Source organism: Glandiceps talaboti, chromosome 5 (genome assembly GCF_964340395.1).
Source record: "Glandiceps talaboti chromosome 5, keGlaTala1.1, whole genome shotgun sequence".
In the NCBI taxonomy this organism is placed as follows: Eukaryota; Metazoa; Hemichordata; class Enteropneusta; family Spengelidae; genus Glandiceps; species Glandiceps talaboti.
In genome coordinates this window covers 20,701,949-20,721,530 of record NC_135553.1, presented here as the reverse complement: position 1 = coordinate 20,721,530, position 19,582 = coordinate 20,701,949, and the positions used below count along the sequence as shown (strand labels likewise).

At 37.4% G+C, this 19,582-nt stretch overlaps 1 protein-coding gene and 1 long non-coding RNA gene across 2 annotated transcripts in view; both read left to right on the top strand.

Moving 5' to 3' along the window:
* The first annotated feature begins 10,817 nt into the window (after positions 1 to 10,817).
* Positions 10,818 to 12,236, top strand: LOC144435471 (beta-1,3-galactosyl-O-glycosyl-glycoprotein beta-1,6-N-acetylglucosaminyltransferase-like). The gene has a single exon (XM_078124065.1). The coding sequence runs from the start codon at positions 10,818 to 10,820 to the stop codon at positions 12,234 to 12,236; it is 1,419 nt and encodes a 472-aa protein (XP_077980191.1).
* A 6,315-nt stretch (positions 12,237 to 18,551) lies between these two features.
* Positions 18,552 to 19,582, top strand: part of LOC144435121 (uncharacterized) — a 6,145-nt gene continuing 5,114 nt past the window's right edge. Inside the window, exon 1 of the long non-coding RNA XR_013480880.1 lies at positions 18,552 to 18,654. This is a non-coding gene — a long non-coding RNA (uncharacterized LOC144435121). The remainder of the gene's footprint in view (positions 18,655 to 19,582) is intronic.

Genomic DNA, 19,582 nt, shown 5'->3' with positions numbered 1-19,582 from the left:
GTATGTATGTATACAAGTAATATATGTATGTATGTATGTATGTATGTGTGTGTGTGTATGTATGTATGTATGTATGTATGTATGTATGTATGTATGTATGTATGTATGTATGTATGTATACAAGTAATATATGTATGTATGTATGTATGTATGTATGTATGTATGTATGTATGTATGTATGTATGTATGTATACAAGTAATATATGTATGTGTGTGTGTATGTATGTATGTATGTATGTATGTATGTATGTATGTATACAAGTAATGTATGTATGTATGTATGTATGTATGTATGTATGTATGTATGTATGTATGTATGTATGTATGTGTGTGTATGTATGTATGTATGTATGTATGTATGTATGTATGTATGTATGTATGTATGTATGTATGTATGTATGTATGTATGTATACAAGTAATATATGTATGTATGTATGTATGTATGTATGTATGTATGTATGTATGTATGTATACAAGTAATATATGTATGTATGTATGTATGTATGTATGTATGTATGTATGTATGTATGTATGTATGTATGTATGTATGTGTATGTATGTATGTATGTATGAGACACTGCACAGACACCACACCATGTCATAAGCACTACTGAACCTTACAAGTTATAGTTCAGTTGTGCTAAAAACTGGCATATGGAATGACCACAATTTGATAAGATTAAGAGAATAATACAAATAGTTTCTTATGAGTAGTGCTCGAAAGGTATCGTCGACAGCGATGAATATCCCGCAAATTTCATGTAGAACTATAGCTCCGCTATTATGTTTCTATCCATTATTCGGCAGAATCGGGAAATACCCCCTGCCAAAACCCTCGCTTAGTTTTATAGATAGGTATGACATATAGCATAACCACAACTCGATAATTAAGAGAATAAGTCAAATTATATATTGTGAATAACGTTCATCGTCAACAGCGATGAATCCCCCAAAAAATCATGTAGTAACTGTTTTGTGAACATAGCTCCGCTAACATTTTTCTAATCCATTCTGCCGAATCGGAAAATACCTTCGCACAAAACTCCCGCAAAGTATTATAGATTTTGAAGACAAAATTTCACACAAAAGTGAAACCATACAGTTGCTGACTCAGTGCCATTACACTCGGTCTCATTCACTGGCAATATTAGCAATTATGAGTTTGAACAATACGAATGTATCCCTTCAATATAAATTGTTTGACCTCCGGATCCCGTAAGTTAATTCTTTCCAAAAAATACAATAACGCAATATTCCAATTCAAAACACATAATAACTCGCAACCATACCGCTATTTACATGGTATCAATCATCCATTCTGGTATATATACAAACTTATTACAAAATTGGATATTTATAGTATTTTTGTAAAACTGAACAATACACGTGTATTCCGGCTTTCATTCTTTTCGGACATATGGAGTTTCTCACAATTATCAGGCCCGTTTGTCATTCCAATTTTTTTGTTTGTGCAAGTAAACCAACCAGATTTAATTGGCGTACAACGAAGTGCCAAATCTTCAGCATACATTAAAAGAAAAAGACTCAGGGATTTACAATCAATTGGAATACAATCGTTAGTCAAAAATCCCATTTCCAAGTTTTAATATACAATGAAAATAAAATAGGAGACAATACTTCTCCTTGCATTAACCCAAGAGTACTAAGAAAAAATCTGACTGGAAGCCATATACTGTAACACAAGACCTGACATTTAAGTACATAGACCGAATTATTTTCGAGATTTTACCCCTTATACCTATTTTTGATAGTTTATACCACAACTTGTATCGATTTACAAAATCAAAAGCCTTCTTGAAGTCTATAAATGCACAATATAAACGTTTTCTATTTGACAAAGATTTTGCAATAAAATTGTTCAAAGCAAATAGTGCATTCACAGTACTCAAGCCAGGCATAAAGCCAAACTGAGCATCGGTAATAACATCTTGGTTCGATGACAATGTAAGCAAACGTTGATTAATTACAGCTGTGAAAAGTTTACCTAAATGACTTAATTCCTAAACTAATACCACGATAATTGCTGGCACCACCCTTTTTAAATATTGATACAAGTACTGCTGATGACCAACTTTCTAGAAAAAAAACTTTATGTAACACACAGTTAAAGATTTTAACTAAAATTGGGACAAGATAATCTTTACATTTATGAGTCTTCCCACGTTTTAACTTGCCGATAGCGTTCTCTAACTCGTCCTGTGTAATATTGGCCTCTAGTTCATCAAATACAATGTTGTGTTCATCGATAGCATATTCTTCCGCAGTCAACTGTAGACGACTGTAATTGTTTGAAGTACTCCGAGAACGTCCCCAAATTGACACCTAAACTACCCTTCTTCGAACGAGGGAATCCTTTTTTTTTTAAAATTGGGGTTATGTGTTTTTTTTTCAAATTAGCAAGACTTGACTAGTATATCTCCTTCAGTATGCAAATAATATCGCTTACGCTTAGCTTCTAAAATTTTATATTTTCGTTTCTTTTCGTTCAAAAAGGTATGGTGCTCAATAGTCCTACTCCTGTTGAATTGGTTGAGTGCGCTCTGTAATATCGCTTTAGCTCATCATTAAACCAAGGTTTATCATGTACATTACGAGACAATATATTTACGAACATTGCTATTAGGTGTTCCAGATCGGGTAGCATAGGATTTACAGAAATGAGTGAATACTCCATCACTCAGCACACTAGTGAAATTATTATCAACGTTACTATTCATGGTAGCTTGTGAAACAATCTCAGTTTCATTGAAAGAAGTGTGAATTTTATCGAGATTCACTCGTAGTGCCTCACGACATCGTGGTGCAAGATTAGGGATCCAATGGTACTCTTCACGAACTCTCCCTGTACTGAGTTCGTTGTTCTCTACTTGTGGATGCAAATAGCTGACTGCCAATTCCACATGTAGGGGCGCATGGTCAGAATATTCATTAAAGTTACACACAATAAATTTACTAACAATAGGGAAAAATGATGGTGGTGTCAACACATATTCAATTACATACTCAACGCCGAAAACGTGCTACTGGTGTCACTTCTGGCGTACATGCAGGTAAGTAGGTGTTGGACTTTTTCCGTAGTATTCTCTCCATGCAGTTTAAACAAATGTCACGATTATAACTGAAATTTTGAACAAAGTTACCAATATCAATGTCTGCATTGACGATATAGTGTATTTCCAATTCCAGAAAAAAAGGCTGGGAAATGGTCTAGTAGGAATTTTTATATAAAACCTGGAAGGCAACTTTTCTAGAGTAATTTAATGGTGCTGAATCCAAAAAAAAATGCCTTCCAAGCAACATTTTGAGATCTTGCCCCCTCAAATTTGCAAATATTTGCATAAATTTGACTTTTGGGGGGAAAATTTGATAGAAAGAAACATCTCTGCGTAAAATTACTTTTACAAAGCCTTCACAAGGCCTTTTGACTAAGTAAGATACATTTTTCGAGGAATGTATCATGGGAAAAAATTCAATACAGCCGCGATGTTGAATCCTTTTATATTGTGTATACTTTTCCTATATGACTTTAATACAATAGTGAAGTAATTAGATAATTGTACAAGGGTATTTCGTGGGAGCTCGTCAAACAATTTGCCTTTATTAAGCGAATTCATTGTTGATTGAATTAATCACAAGTAAAGCTTCTCATAGTGTAGATTAGATTTCAGAAAATGGTGCTAGAAAACGGACATGTACGTATTTAAAGTTGGAAGGCAACTTTTCTAGGGTAATATAATGTAATGGTGTGCTGAAACTAAAAAAAACATGACTCCCAGGCACAATCTTGAGATTTTACCACTCAAAATTAGCATATAATTTACATAAATTCGACTTCCTGCGAATATTAGATAAGAAAGAAACATCTTTGTGTAAAAGACTTTCTGAACATTGGAAATGAGTTTACCCCAATTTTTGACCAATTAAGATCATTTCTAGAGTAAAGCATCCAGGGAAAATTCAACACAACAGCCATATTGAACTTGAATCCTTAGCCACTTTGTTTTTTGTTCTGTATGCAGCTTTTCCTCTATTCTCTGTATATTTACCAAAAGGTAAATAAATTATTTTTAACGGTATTTTATGAGTGCTCATAAATAGAAAAGCCCGGCAAGTAAAACATTGCTTCTTGAATTCAAAATCATATCCAAGAAAACAAAGATCTCAAAATTAAATCTCATATACCCTTCACAATATCAATTCTTTTTATATGATAAATTGCTACTCTTCTTTATCTGAATTTTCTTGCAGGAGAATCTTTTCCTGGAAATTTAAAAATAACAACATGCATTAGGATAGGAAATGAGACTCTGAAGTTGCTGCTTGTCATACCATGTCAAGTTATCAGTTTCAGTTTAGAGACAGTCAATTTAATGTAGTTGCTTGCCTTGCAAGTGGATATTTCTCTTATGAGTATATATAATAGTGTATTTATAATATAGTACATCAACTACTAAATGTAGTGTTATGGCATAATTGTGGTTCATAATATCCATCACTTGTCATTACTGGGAAAGTATAATTATCAGAAAGACAATTTTTAAAACTAGTACACTCAAAAAATACATGTGATTGTAGCAAATAGTCCTAATTCATGTTGAGTATTGCATATATGAAATCTCATTTCATGTCCGTCTACAGCTTATGTTCTGTTATATTTTTTTTTTAAAAACTTAACATAATTAGTAACTGGTCATTACATGTAGAATTAATCCTTTCTCAGGGAAAAGATAAACAAAATCGGAATTTTTTTTTATATTTAAGTAATCAAAAAATCTCACAAAATATTACAATATAAGGTTGAATAATTAGAAATTAAATACAATTGTTTGTCAAGTTACATTTTGATTATCATACTGTATTCGAAATGTGATTTTAACGCGTGATATTTAAATGTCAAAAGCTGTCATACGCATCAGGTGAGATCCGCAACACCATTTGTAGTAAATAGAGAGAGAAACTATGGCTTGGCCAACTGAGGTCACCATATAACCAGTAACACTGACGGGGTTACTACGTAACCGTGATCATCCGTACTCGTAGAGGAAACATTTCTAGCAGCCAAATACCCTACTTGTCATTTGACACACAGCATTATGTTAGACTGTCGACAGTCCATTGTGCCTTTTTTACTACGATTTATCTAAAGTCGTCGCCTCGCTCCGATCCGGAGCAATACTATAACCACGTACTAATTGAACAGCGAGTGCCGTTCGTGCCTTCGGCACTCGCAGTTTCTATCGGTAGGCATTAGTATTCAGTGCTATGGAGAGATGTGACGACTTTGTTTTAGATGAAACATAGCAAAATAAGTACGAACGACTTTCGACAGTCTACATTATGTACGTGGTATAGTTGTAAAACCAACAAAACCACACCATACCTGTGTTTTCGCCTTGTTCAGGCCACCTTTTCAATCTTAGAGTTCATCATGGTCTGATTAACCCAACTGTAGCAATAATTTAACTTTGCGCTGACAGACAAACAATCTGCCTGCCAGGAGCTATAGCACATCTCAGCAGTGATATGAATGTAAATGTATACCTAAGGATGACTTCTGGCCTTGTTACACTACACTAGGCAACAACGTATATTTAGGGAGTCTTCACTAATTACAAGGGGCGGGGACCGGGAATTAGGGGAACACTTTTTTTCAAATCGGTCCTCTGGGGAGGGCCATATTTTAGAAAATGGAAATTAGGGGAGGATCACATGTACATTGACTCTATTTTTTAAATTTTATGATTTTGAGATGATCCCACCATTGTCCACCAGTTCCAAATCCTGCCGCTACCGTATCCCACCACTGCCACCATTGTAAAGTAATACCATAACCTATCAGTGAAATGCAGAAAATGAACTTTTAGTTGTGGTGTGAGGAGAGGAGCGGGTATTACAGTAGTAAAGGGGGAACAGTGTGGCTAGATATGTGGATAATGTGGTGGAGTGTAGATGTTGACCTTGGTCACGAGGTTGTTAATTGTTCACTCATCTAGTCTTTGAGAGTTCTGGCCTTCAGCTCAGCCAATAGATCGAAACACATGCATTGATTTAATACGAACACACAATCTCAGTGTAGTGGCAACAGTGGGAAACAACAAATGCCTACAAAAACTACCAATGTGGTGGAATGTACTACATAAAAATTCCCTTTCTCTAGTGGGATTCGATCCCAGGTTCTCGTTAAAAATATTTTTCACTGAAGAGGGGGGGGGGGTCATTTAGAGAAAGGAAATTGAGGGAGGGTAACTTTTTAGCACATTGGACTAACCCCCTGTAATTACTGAAGGCTCCCGTACTTAAGGTCAACTTAGGGTATCATTCATGACTAATTTACAACTAAGAAAGTAAAAGGAATAAAATGTCGTTTCAGAATAGCAAAGTAGATTCTAACCTCATTTATGATCTTGTTACAAACACATGCCTTCGATTTGGTGGGACTATTCATTTGGGTTTTTGCTAAGACTATTAACTCGGAGAGGGTGTGCTTTCATATGGAACTCAACTTTGACCCAATTTGGCTTTGTCGTGGACATTCGAACACGTGATTACCGACAAAGGACCTCCACAACACTTATAAATTCGAGAATTCAGATGTCGTACAGATTGTGGTTTGAATTCTGTTCTATAACTTTAGACACATTCGGATCTTGACTCGGAACCTGTTTTCGGTTAAACGATTTTCAAACAAGTAAGTGACCCATTACTTCAATACTCACAATTGTCGTGAGCTGTTTTTGTCAGTAGTTTACCTTTCTATGTTTCCGGGACATTGGTTTTAGAGGTTCGCATGATGTACAGTTGTACTTAGTCTAGTGTACCACATGACCCTGTCCTTTATTGAGTGTCAAAGACACATTGAATGGTGTATATGATCTAATCATTTTTTATTGGAACATTATTTCTGCTCGAAAAATTTCTTCTTTTCGCTGCAATCTATGAATAAGACCTGTTTTTAAGGTTACAGTTTGTAATAGTATGTACAGATAATGGAGGGGAAAACATATCAGGCACCTGCATTCACAGGATCATCCAAACAAAGAACACTTTCAGTTTGCCACTGTTTTAAAATAGACGGCCTTATCACAACACACACACAGACACAGACACACACAGACACAGACACAGACACAGACACACGCGCGCACACACACACACACACACACACACATGTGTGTGTGTGTGTGTGTGTATTTGTAGTAGCAGGATTCGTATTATATATATATATATATATATATATATATATATATATATATATATATATATATATATATATATATATATATATATAGAACTTGGTGAGTATCAATCTGCTAAGACAGTGCTCTATACCGCAGTGGCAGAGCGTAATAGTTTTGGTACCAAAACTATATATACATATATAAAAATATTTGCCAATTTCGTGTCTATGACCACAGTCTCAAAATTGAGAGTGGGCACAATTTCAAGTTTAACTAGAAGCGAACGTCTATGTCAATTTTGCAACCTTAACCTAGTCGAAGATGAGTTTCATTGTTGTCTATATTAAACTGTATATAAACATACCAAGTGTAAATTTATTGCTACAAATTATTATCGTTATCCTTCACCTAATCACCAGACTACTGACTGAACTGAGACTAACAAATGGAGCCTTCATTAATTACATATGAGGGAGCTCCGTGGGAATTGGGAGCAGTCAGATTTTACAAATAGGTTATTTGGAGAGGGCCACATTTAAGAATTTCAAAATGAAATGACGGTTCAGTCACAATTTACTATGACCAATTTTGATATAACTTTGAATAGGTTTTGTGTATTTCGCATACCACCATTGTCACCTTCCATCAGTTGTACAATAATATCAGAACAAGTGAAATCGCTGCTGACAACCATGTAGTGAATCAATTATTATTTGCGCTATTATGTCTCACAAGATATAAGGAGTACAGAAGAATGTGGTATAAGACATTCGGGTACACTCGTGCAGTGGGGATGTTGACCTCGGCCCAAGCAATGTCGGTAGAGGGGGGTGAAGCCTTCAGCTCTGTAGATAAGATCCAAACACACTGAATAATCAGTAATGGGAGGGTCATGTGTTTTTTTAGAGAAAGGAAATTGTTGGAGGACCAAGTTTTAGAAAATGGTATCCTCGCGGACAGTCACATTTTACACAACAAATCCGACTTGATTTCCCCTGCTCGTCCCCTTGCCACTTTCAATTTGAATTGTTCTGATTGCAGGCGTTTACTCATCCGTCTCACAATCTCACCAAAGAAAGTTATTGTTTGAAGTGGCCTCTGACATACATACCAACAGTATACATACCAACAGACGTGATGTGACATACGAGGCGTGATTCAGTAAAAGCACTGACCTAGCTAATTACAATACACAATGACAACATAAAGGTAGCTACGTCACCTATTAAAGGCATATGGACGGGTAGCATTTCTTAGCTTGCTGTAACGTTGTTTCCCTTGTCTAAGGCCAAATAAAAAACGTTGTTTGGTTCCGGTTACCCGACCCACCTTGTTTTTCACGCCGACCCTGAACTTTTTGTTATGTATTCGAGAAAAATAATAATAAAATCGCGAAAATCGTGAAGTCTCACAAGAAATAGTGGATGCGGAAACTGACATCAACTGAAAACGACAATATAAAACTATAATTCTTCCAATCTGTAATGGCTGTACATCTGATAGGAAGAAATAAACAACACATAGACAATTTGGAAAACAATGGAAAACCTGAACTAGACACTCACACATGAAAAAATATATAATAAAATAAAATTAAAAAAATCTACCTACCCAACCTATTTTAAAATTGAATGTTATCAGAACCGCACAATTTTTTTTACGCTTAGAGCTAATTATAGTAATATTCCACTACCACTTGGAAAGAACACAAGGGGCATACAGCGAAATGTCCTGTAAAACCTGAACGATTACTGGCCATTTACCTTCAATTGAATATCCAGACAAGCATAAACACAAGATAAATAAGTCCCAGCTAAAAATGGCTCGGAATAGTACTCTTAACTTTGAAAATACGACAATTTTCATTAATTGTACGTTGTCTGGTACAAATTCCTCTGTATGCAAATATGCATTACATAAAACTTAGTGATCATATAAGATATAGCCATCGATAGCGCGTGATCTGAGCAAGCGCGTATTTGACACCCGTGTATATTTTGCACAATCCTCTGTCAATCGTCTCAGTTGTATGCAAATATCGTGAATTTATATCGATAAAATAGGACTTTTTTCAAACGTTTGGGTGCACCTGCATTTGCTTATGTTCCTTTCTCATAATTGCAAACCTCAACCCTAGTTCAAGTTGAGCAGATAGAAAGATAAAAATTTATTATGGCAAAAGAGCATACAATATCAAAAATGGTCAAAATAATGTTTTTTATGTATCTCCCCCTTACTCTTCTTGTATAGCGCTTGTATTGGACAGTGGTATATTTGTAGTAACAGGATTCGTATGATATTTTCCTTCGGAAAACAACAATCCAAGCAATATAAATGTCCCTGTGACCAAAATTATGGATCCTCAAGAAACTCATCAAAGTGGTAATTCAACATGTCAGTATAATTATGTATCTGCAGATTGTTTAATAAGAGACTTGGTAACAGTTTTGGATAAAGCAGTGTATTTTAGGTATTCGATAATCGACCTAAGGAAGCTTTCTGCATTTACAAAGGGGTGGGGTAACATTTTACAAATTGATTGTCGGGGGAGGGCCATATTTTAGAAAATGGGATTAGGGGGAGGGTCACGTTTTACTTTGACTTATTGCATTGCCTAACATTGCATTTTTTTAGGTGTTTTGTCATCCCATTGCTGCCACCGGTTCCAAATTTTATTGCCATCCGGATTAGGGTTAGGGTTAAAGTTAGGGTTAGGGTTAACGTTAGGGTTAGGGTTAGGGTTAAAGTTAGGGTTTGGGTTAGAGTTAGGTACATGACTCATATCAAATTGCTGCTGACAACCATGTAATAAATTAATAGCCAGTTGTGGTGTGAGGAAAGGAGTGGGTCTGACAAGTAACGGGAGCAGTTGGGTAAGATACCAGGGATAATGTTGTGGAGATGCTGACCTCACGCCTGACGATGTGAGGAGTGTGCCAATCTAATCATTGGGAGTTGAATTGTGGGCTTCAGCTCAGCCAATGAGATCAAAACACAGGTATTTGTTAATGCAATGCCTTCACACACATCGACATTCAGTAGTAGTGGGAAATTATCGAATTCCTTTAAAACTTTCAACATTGGTGGCAGCGGTGGAATGACGTCCTTGCCATTGATTCTTGGACTCATGTTCTTTTACATATCTGACATTTAACTTATGTTTTGAATAGGGGAGGGTTATGTTTTATTGAAAGAAAGCTGAGGGAGGGCCATTTTTTAGAACAACGGATTCGGGGAGAGTAACATTTTATACAACAGTCCAAGCCTAATTTCCCCCAGCAGCCCCCCTTGTAATTACTGAAGGCTCCCGTACACTTACTCAATGTCTACTCCTCTCTTTACCTCAAGTCATGACAAAGTCTTACAAAATATTCAGGGAATTATATACACCTTGAAGTTAATAAGCAATTCAAGTTGAACTTAAATTGGGCTATAATTCTAAAACTTGTCAACAGTTGCAGTTGGGACACACAATAATATACCGTGGATAATGTGTGAACTGTTTCTTTATTTTCAGATGAGGTCGAGGGCGTTTCAGTTGTTCACACTTTATTTTGGTATATAAGAAGAGCGCCATCAACGGTTTAGTATAACAACATAAAATCGAGTTTGCAAAGATGTCACATTTATATTCTAACAACAAGAAGTTCATCAGAGTTTTTGGAATGCTGCTTGTAATCAGTGTGTTGGTAGTTATTTTATTTTCGATTGCAATCGGTAGATTTTCTTCTCCTAGGGTTGGCACCCTTCACAACCTCGTAGGCACTACTGATCTGCAACTGTGGCCATCAAACGTACGCACAAATGCCAGTATTTACCGTTTGAAAAAAACTGAAATCACATCAACATTTCGATATCGAACAACATTGACCAGAAGTGGGAATGCAGATATATGTTCCAAAATAATATTCGGTAAAGACAATATTAATAAGACACGTGTTGAATCCATGAATACTTACCTAAAATCCCAAATTGTAGATGACACAGCTTTCCAAAAACTGGCGAGCAATTGCACACAGTTTATCCAAGAAAGAGGGTATTCCAAGCCAGTAACAGAGGAAGAATTGGAATTTCCACTCGCCTTTGGAATATACATGTACAAATCGGTTTCACAGTTTGAACAGTTATTACGAACAATTTATCGTCCCCAAAACACTTACTGCATACACGTAGACAAAAAGGCTTCGACTGAAATCCATCAGGCAGTGCAGGCGATTACAAAGTGTTTCGACAATGTGTTCGTACCCTCTCGACTTGCAACAGTAACATGGTGTTCCATCGAAGTTGTCAGAGCAGAACTCAACTGCTTGTCAGATTTAGAAAAGAGAAATCCAAATTGGAAATATTATCTAAATCTAAGCGGACAAGAATTTCCTTTAAAGACAAACCTTGAAATTGTTCAGATTTTGAAAGAATTTCAAGGAAGAAACAACGTCATGAGTTTTATATTTTTAAAATCAGATGTTCTTTCTGAGCGGCACACATTCAAATATGTTATCTCCAGCGGTACTGTCAAGCAGTCTGGTGAACGTAAAACAGAATCAAAACCTTTTGATGGACCTACCTTCAAAGGTGAACTTCACGTTGCGTTGACAAGAGAATTTGTCAACTTTGTTCTTTATTCCAACATTGCATTTGAGTGGTTTGCCTGGCTTAGTGATACTTTATGTCCTGACGAATTCTTTTATCAGACGTTGAGCAGATTACCTGGTGTACCTGGAGGTTATGAGTTTGTGAAGGAAGATACGGTGATTGATGAGATAGTAAGAGCCAAAATATGGCATGGTCCGTGCAATGGTAAAATAGTACGTGAAATTTGTGTGTATGGTTGGAAGGATCTACCAAGTTTAGTTGTGAGACCGCATTTATTTGCCAACAAATTCCATGCTGATTTCGACAGTGTTACTCTTGAGTGTTTAGAAGAATTAATAAACAACCGTACATACAACCCTATCAAACCAAACCTTCAATTTTACAAAAACTTCTCCACTTCATACCTTACTAGACACAATACTGATAGTGACGAGGTTCCTTGAGATTCGACATTTCCACGCATTCGGGATGTGAACCATTATACTTAATCATTGAAGTACGCTGGAATCTACACCATTTTATATGTTGCGGCCAACTCAACCATGTCACATTCGGTTCCAATCTGCTAATACGCTATCTAGTGGTAGCGAGTGGACAATGCTAGAGCTCGGATCGAGGTTCTTCTCCCGTCGAAAGCTCAATTCACAAGTTGAGATTTGAAGAATTGGTTTGATTGTTTGAGATGACTTATGCTTCACATGAAATGATGTCAAACGAGAAATACTTCTTTGAAGTGACGCGCATGAGCAAAGAGGCAATCATTATGACAGTTACATAATCCTTTTTCTTTTCTGCATATCACATCGCGATTTTTGTCAGTTATATCACCGACAAGTAACACACTTGTCTATGGTTTAGTATGTAATTATGAACACTAAATGTTTTGTTTTTCTTCATAATAACTTTATTACTTAATTATATGCAAAAACAATTATAGTGAATACATTTTTCGCTCTGGAAGTATTTGCCTGTTAAAATGAGTAGAACATACAAATCTTCAATTCGTGTCAGAACGTTTGAAAAACATAATCTGGCCAGCAAGTATATAGGCCATTGTTTTCGCCAACAATTCAAAGCTTTCTAATACAGATGTAAGAGAAATTTGATCTAGTTAATGTTTTTTTTAAAAGTACAAAATGTGTTCTTATATAGTTTCCTGTGCTGCATCGTTGTGCACCATTATTCTGTACTTTCTCCAATCACCATAATGTCTATGTAGCTTAATCAGCCTTGTCTATGTATAGTTTCCTTTTATCTGACCTGTATATTCATGTTTATATAATGCTCAAGATTAACCATAAATATGACATAATTAATGCTGCAAATTGTGTCCATACACACCAATGTGTGTGTGTGTATGTATGTATGTGTATGTATGTATGTATGTATGTATGTATGTATGTATGTATGTATGTATGTATGTATATGTATGATTATAGATTATTACACTTGATAAATATGTGAGAGTGTATTTATATCCTGAGATACAGAGCTAGATAAGTAATAAATGCCGTCCGGGTAAATACACGCCGACGTAGGAGACTTGTATTGCCAGGATGGCATTTATCTTGTACCCCGGCTAATAATTCAATGGTGTCATATTCTTTCCAGGAAAAACTTCATACACCCATTGTTTATGTTTTGATTTTCGACAAGACACCCTGACGCCAACGTGACTTCCAATCGAAGCTGACACGTGTCAACAAACTGGATACACGCCTGTGTCAACATTCAATGTCACACACGTATATCGCTAATTGCACGACGAATATAGCAATTTACATCCCAATGTACAGTGTATTTCATACCACTATGTATTTGCTTGATATTATTATGCAGGACATTCATACTACAAACTACTCAATACAATCACATCCATCATGTTTGTGCAACTAGTGATATGAAATTTAATCGCCACTGATAAAACAAAACCTGGCTACTGACATCAAAAATACAACTTTCAGCGAAATTGTTTATCTGTGTCTAGTGTAAAGAAACAGCATATTAATTACATGCAAATGAAATACATCATTCAAACTTTTGAAATGTCGTGTATTACGAAGCAATAGTAGTACCGTCTACCCCTCGCAAGTTGTAGTAAAATACACCATTCAAACTACAATGCAATACCGTCCACAATTATTGTGACTTTTTGTCCATTCCGTCTTCATCCCTATCTTCGGCCCAACTATTCCAAACTTGCATGATGAGCTGGTATTTTTTTCTGTGTATTTCTGTGTGTTTTTCAGTACACTTGCCTTCAGTTTCTGATCTATGTCCTCAGCTGTCATAACAGCAAACCGTCGCTTTCTCCCTGCCATTATACCGTCTACCTTGTAGCAGAGCCTTGTAGTATGTGTATTTTATTCACCTTCTAAATACACTTTGAGGTAATGTTTATTATTACGAAAATAGTGTTCAACGTGTGAACGGAAGTCTTATCTGTTCAGTCACAGTCAGGGGTCATTTTTTTTTGTTATGATTGTCTGCGTCTAATCACTCTTCCCTGAATGCCATTAATTGGATCTCATACACAGAAAATACACTCCCGCCACTGACATTTGATAAATTTGCTACTCTGCTGATACACCGGTCTTTTCCCTGATTGGTCAATAGCCTCATTTGTAACTGTCAGTCGAAATTTAACGCCCAGCCGGAGTACAATGATTATGTACAAGCCTTGCAACAAACAGCGGTAGTTTGTTATCGAGAGAAATCGGAAAAGAACACGGTAAAAAGGAGATGGTTCAAGGTCAATATAATACTTCCTAAACTTCTAATCGAAAATCTAAAAAGACACGATTTCTCTTTATTAATCTGCGCATTAGTATGTGAAATTTGAAAATCATAAGTCCATATTTGACGAAATTGAAATGATGAAAAATATTTCACCTGTTTGTGAAGTCTGCGCTCATTGTAAACCTATTTTAAGTTAAGGCCAAGAAAAAGTAAGTTTGAATCACTAGCTTAAATACCCTGCCTCAGTCTTCTTTTTTCTCATGTTTGTCCAGCCAATGCAGAGTGCAGATCCAAGGAAACGCAAGGTTGGCACGAAACCCCTGAAAACAGAGTCTTTCTCATATTGAGCGTCAGATCCAAATACACCCGACGGCAGTGAAGCAGAATCCTTCCCTGTATTCTCAACGGTATTATTTCAGGTTTGAGTCCATCGGGTGTCTTCGGATCTGAGGCCATCTGACGCTCAATATAACGTTCATAAGATAACGCTACCTGAATCTAAATCTGAATCTGATGCCAAATTTATACTCGTTTGATCGATTAATTACTCAAATTGGTCATTAATATTCATCGGATTATTACCAAACCCTAATCAGTTCTTGCCATTTCCCTATGGAACATTTGTTTGAATTGATGCAGCCATTTTTTTCGGAAATGGTGATACACACGCACACGCACACGCACAGACGTCATCGCTATTATAAAACCTTCCTTACGGAAGGTAACTATAGGAAAAACAAAGGTATGAAATAAAGCCAAAGTGTGGGCGCCATATATACCTCGGCCACATATGGATGTTAGACTGTCGACAGTCGCTCGCGGCTTTTTTTCCTACTTTTTATCTAAACTTATGTCGTCACCGCGCTCCGATCCGTCGCAACACTACTATAATCGCATACTGATATCGAGGACTCGGGCCTTCGGCCCTTGATCTCTCGGGCCTGTCGACAGCCTATATGTACAGTACAGTTTTCGCCTAAGCTGTCGCATTTTTCGCGTTCGCTTCGCTTCGCCTTCGCAGTCGCATCGCCTCATTATCGCTTCAATCAATTCGCTTCGTAACTTAGAATCGCTTCATGACGGCATTCGCATCGCAGTCATTTCGCTTCGCTTTCGCTTCTTGTTCGCATCGCATCAAAAAACAATGAAGGTCGCTTCACGTCAAACAACAATGAAGGTGAAGCGATACTGTGAAAGGTGTGAAAGTATTTGCATATCTGTTTTCACTGCTGTACGTCGTGAATTCTGTCTGTTACGCACATTACAAACCTAAAACTCAAAATTCTGAGATAGGTTCTATGCATGGATTTATTAGGGGGGGGGGGTGCGTTATATTGTCCCCAATTACCAAATCGTCCCCGTTAGGGTTGGTCGGCCGGTGCCGTGACAATAACACGTAACCCCACCTAGTACCTGCACACGGACGACCGGTGTCGCCGACTAAAGTAGCGAGATCCGTTCACGTCTGAGCAGCAGACCTACTTTGTTTTAGAAATCACGACAAGGCGAAAATTCGAGCAAATATTTTATATGTTACAGCAGTCGATAAAGTCATGGCGGTAAAACAGACGTGGTCGGCAGTTGAATAGATCATCGGACAAAAACAATGAAACTGCGTGTCGGAGATTATGAAATAAAAGCCCGGGAATTTCTCTGAAAACTGCACGAGAAATATCGACAGATTAGTTTTATTTTTATTTTGTAAAATAATCAATCGTATAATATTTTATTGTCATTCTTTCAAAACTCCAAAACATCGCCAAGCTATTGTCGGAACTCTGGGCATGTACTTTGTGTAGCAACTATAAATCGCAGTTGTTGTTCATGTTCCGGAGGAGACATTCACGTAGGATGGTCTCCAAAACCACGTTCTAACAAAACTAGGCCGATCGGAATTTAAAACTAAACTCATCGATGGATTGCTGAAAACGAGAACTCCAAACAGTCATCGTATCAATCGTAATTGCGCAATTTGCAATGATGCGAAAGTTGAAATCTCCCTGTATACTGAGCTGATCAATATTCATGATATGCCATGACATCATGCATGTCCCGCTTCGAATACGTCACTATTTTTCCCATATAAGGGTAGTACAATGCAAATTTCAGATACATAAATAGGTCATGAATGACAGCGCTGACTTCAGCTGGAGATCGACGATTATGAACACGGAAGTGTTCCACGCTCCCACCACGTAATTTTACCGAATAAACGTTGATTTTTATGGTAACCACATATTGAAAAATGATATAAAATAACATCAGGCTGTTGTACAGGTTGTTTGAGGCCCACGCGAGTGGAAAATCGCTCTCGTGGATTTTAATTTGCGCGAGCGGTAGGCGAGCGGAGCGATCGCTCGCCTCAAAAGGCATGCCCTGATTTATTAACGCAAATTTAACCAAAAGGGTTATCGTGCCGTAGACAGAAAAGTAAAGTACAACCCCGCATAATTTTAGTAGCCGTAATGATCTATACTTTTCGTTTCAAATCCTTTATCATGCAAATATGTGGGTATAATAGCGCATGTTCCACACAATGCGATTCAGAAACAAAGTTGACGCGATGCGAATGGGGTGCGATGCGAATGCGAACTCAACGCGAAAAGGAAGCGAAGTGAAAGCGATGTTTAATTGAAGCGAACTCCCGTAAACTTGAGATTGAGGCGAAGCGAAAGCGAAGCTGAAGCGATGCGAACGCGAATTGAGGCGAGAGCTTAGGCGAAAACTGTACTGTATGTATGTATGTATGTATGTATGTCTGTCTGTCTGTCTGTCTGTCTGTGTGGGTGGATGTATGTATGTATGTATGTATGTATGTATGTATGTATGTATGTATGTATGTATCTGTGTGTGTGTCTGTATGTATGTATGTATGTATGTATGTATGTATGTATCACAGGTTCGTTGACATTATTTGCTTGTCAGGTCAGAGCACTATTTCTGACTGAATGAGACAAATAAAATCAATATTATTTAAGTCAAAGGGTCACACAGGTAAAAAAAAAAAGGTTGATAGATACTCGTGTGGTGTGATGACCTTCTTCGGGTCACCCACTGATGAAAAGTTAACTTAAAACTGCGCTAGTGAAACATTGTTCGGGGGTCACATCAGTAAAAATAAACACATCCCATGATATTTTCCACGCGTTATGTTGTTGTTTGTTTGTTTCTTTCTTTCTTTGTTTCTTTCTTTGTTTGTTTGTCTGTTTGTTTGTTTGTTTGTTTTGTTCGTTATTATTGATTTTTGAGCTGTTCCTCAATCAAGCGAGTATGGTTCATATTCGCCAACCCCTGAGTTCTTTTTAAAACATTTTGTTTATTTTGCATGATTTGTAGGACTGACCATATTGAATTACGGGGGATACCGATGATGCAACCATGGTCCGATGCCGGGAGTGTCATCGGTCAAATAGCTTTTAATAATTGTTGTCTGAGAAATGACAGCGGGATACACCAGAGAGAGAGAGAGAGAGAGAGAGAGAGAGAGAGAGAGAGAGAGAGAGAGAGAGAGAGAGAGAGAGAGAGAGAGAGAGAGAGAGAGAGAGAGAGAGAGAGAGAGAGAGAGAGAGAGAGAGAGAGAGAGAGAGAGAGAGAGAGAGAGAGAGAGAGAGAGAGAGAGAGAGGGGGGGGGCGGCGGGAGAGGGTAGAGGTGGATCCCTAAACATACACTCATTTTTCTTGTATATGATTTACTGACAAATACGTACATCTGAGTATTATATATATGACATCCGTTCCTTTGTGCCGTCGCTCGATAAGCAACAACTTGTAAATAAGAGCAAAATCCTCTGACCGAATGTAGACAAACAACTTTTCATTTGCATATTAGTATTGTCTGAAGGTGGATATATAAACTGATATCAGATTAGCCTAACTTCAGCTACTTGTACGGAAGCTAGGCCGATAGCGTTGAATCTGGTATCCGTAGTGAAAAGAAAATATACAAGGCAGCTTAACTTGCCGTACCGCAATGAGGCTGTTACACATTTTGTTCGCCTGTGTTGCTATTGCTTACGGGCGTTCAATAGACACAGAGTCGGAGCTACTGGACGAACTTGAAGAATGGCTGTATGAAGATACATCAACAGATTTGAACATTCCTGACCACGTTGATGCACAGTGGTGAGTAAAAACCACGGTTTAATCTATGTTCTTTATCACTGTAATCTTCGATGACCTGAAAAAAAAACACCTGTTAGTTAAAGTAGATTGGCTTATCGTACCAATGTATCAGTGTTGTGTGGTCATCTGCACTGAGCTTTAGTCGTCGTCGTCAACTATTTATCGAGAGTTTAGTTCAAAACAACTGATAAATTCAGCTTTTTAGGACGAAAACACTCATGAAAGAATGTGCTTTGGGTTCCAGATTAGAGCTAGGAAGGCGAGAGGGGGAGGCGGGAGAGGGCCTTCGGACGTGAGGTTGTGAGACAAACTTGAGGTTACATAGTTTTACGTATAGTACTAACGCACGTGTCTTCCATTGTTTGATTATTGTATTATGTAATCATTGATAATATTCTACGACTCAGAAGTCTTAGCATGGCATGGTAAGCATAGAGATAGAAGACCTAGACCGACTTATGCCTCAACAATATGAGTAAGACAACAGAACCCGACACTGAGCCCGTGCAGTGATGAGAGACATTCTTCATCACGAAGAAAACGCGGCGATCTACTATTTACATGTATATGTTTTGACTCAGACGATAAAACGATGGTCTGAGGTTTTGAAGACGTGTGAAATCCGTGACCGTTCCTTCATAATAAGTTATTAAAAGATACACATCTTCAGTGCAAATAGATACTAGTAGTGTTATTTGTCGAGCGTTGTACCAGAACCTAGCTACGTATTGACTCAGACCTCATTTGTGGTCTGACGTACTTGGTGACGTCTGGAATCTAATAAAAACCCAGTCTTGTAAATGACGGTTAAAGCAAACAATGAGGAGAGAGAGAGAGAGAGAGAGAGAGAGAGAGAGAGAGAGAGAGAGAGAGAGAGAGAGAGAAGAGAGAGAGAGAGAGAGAGAGAGAGAGAGAGAGAGAGAGAGAG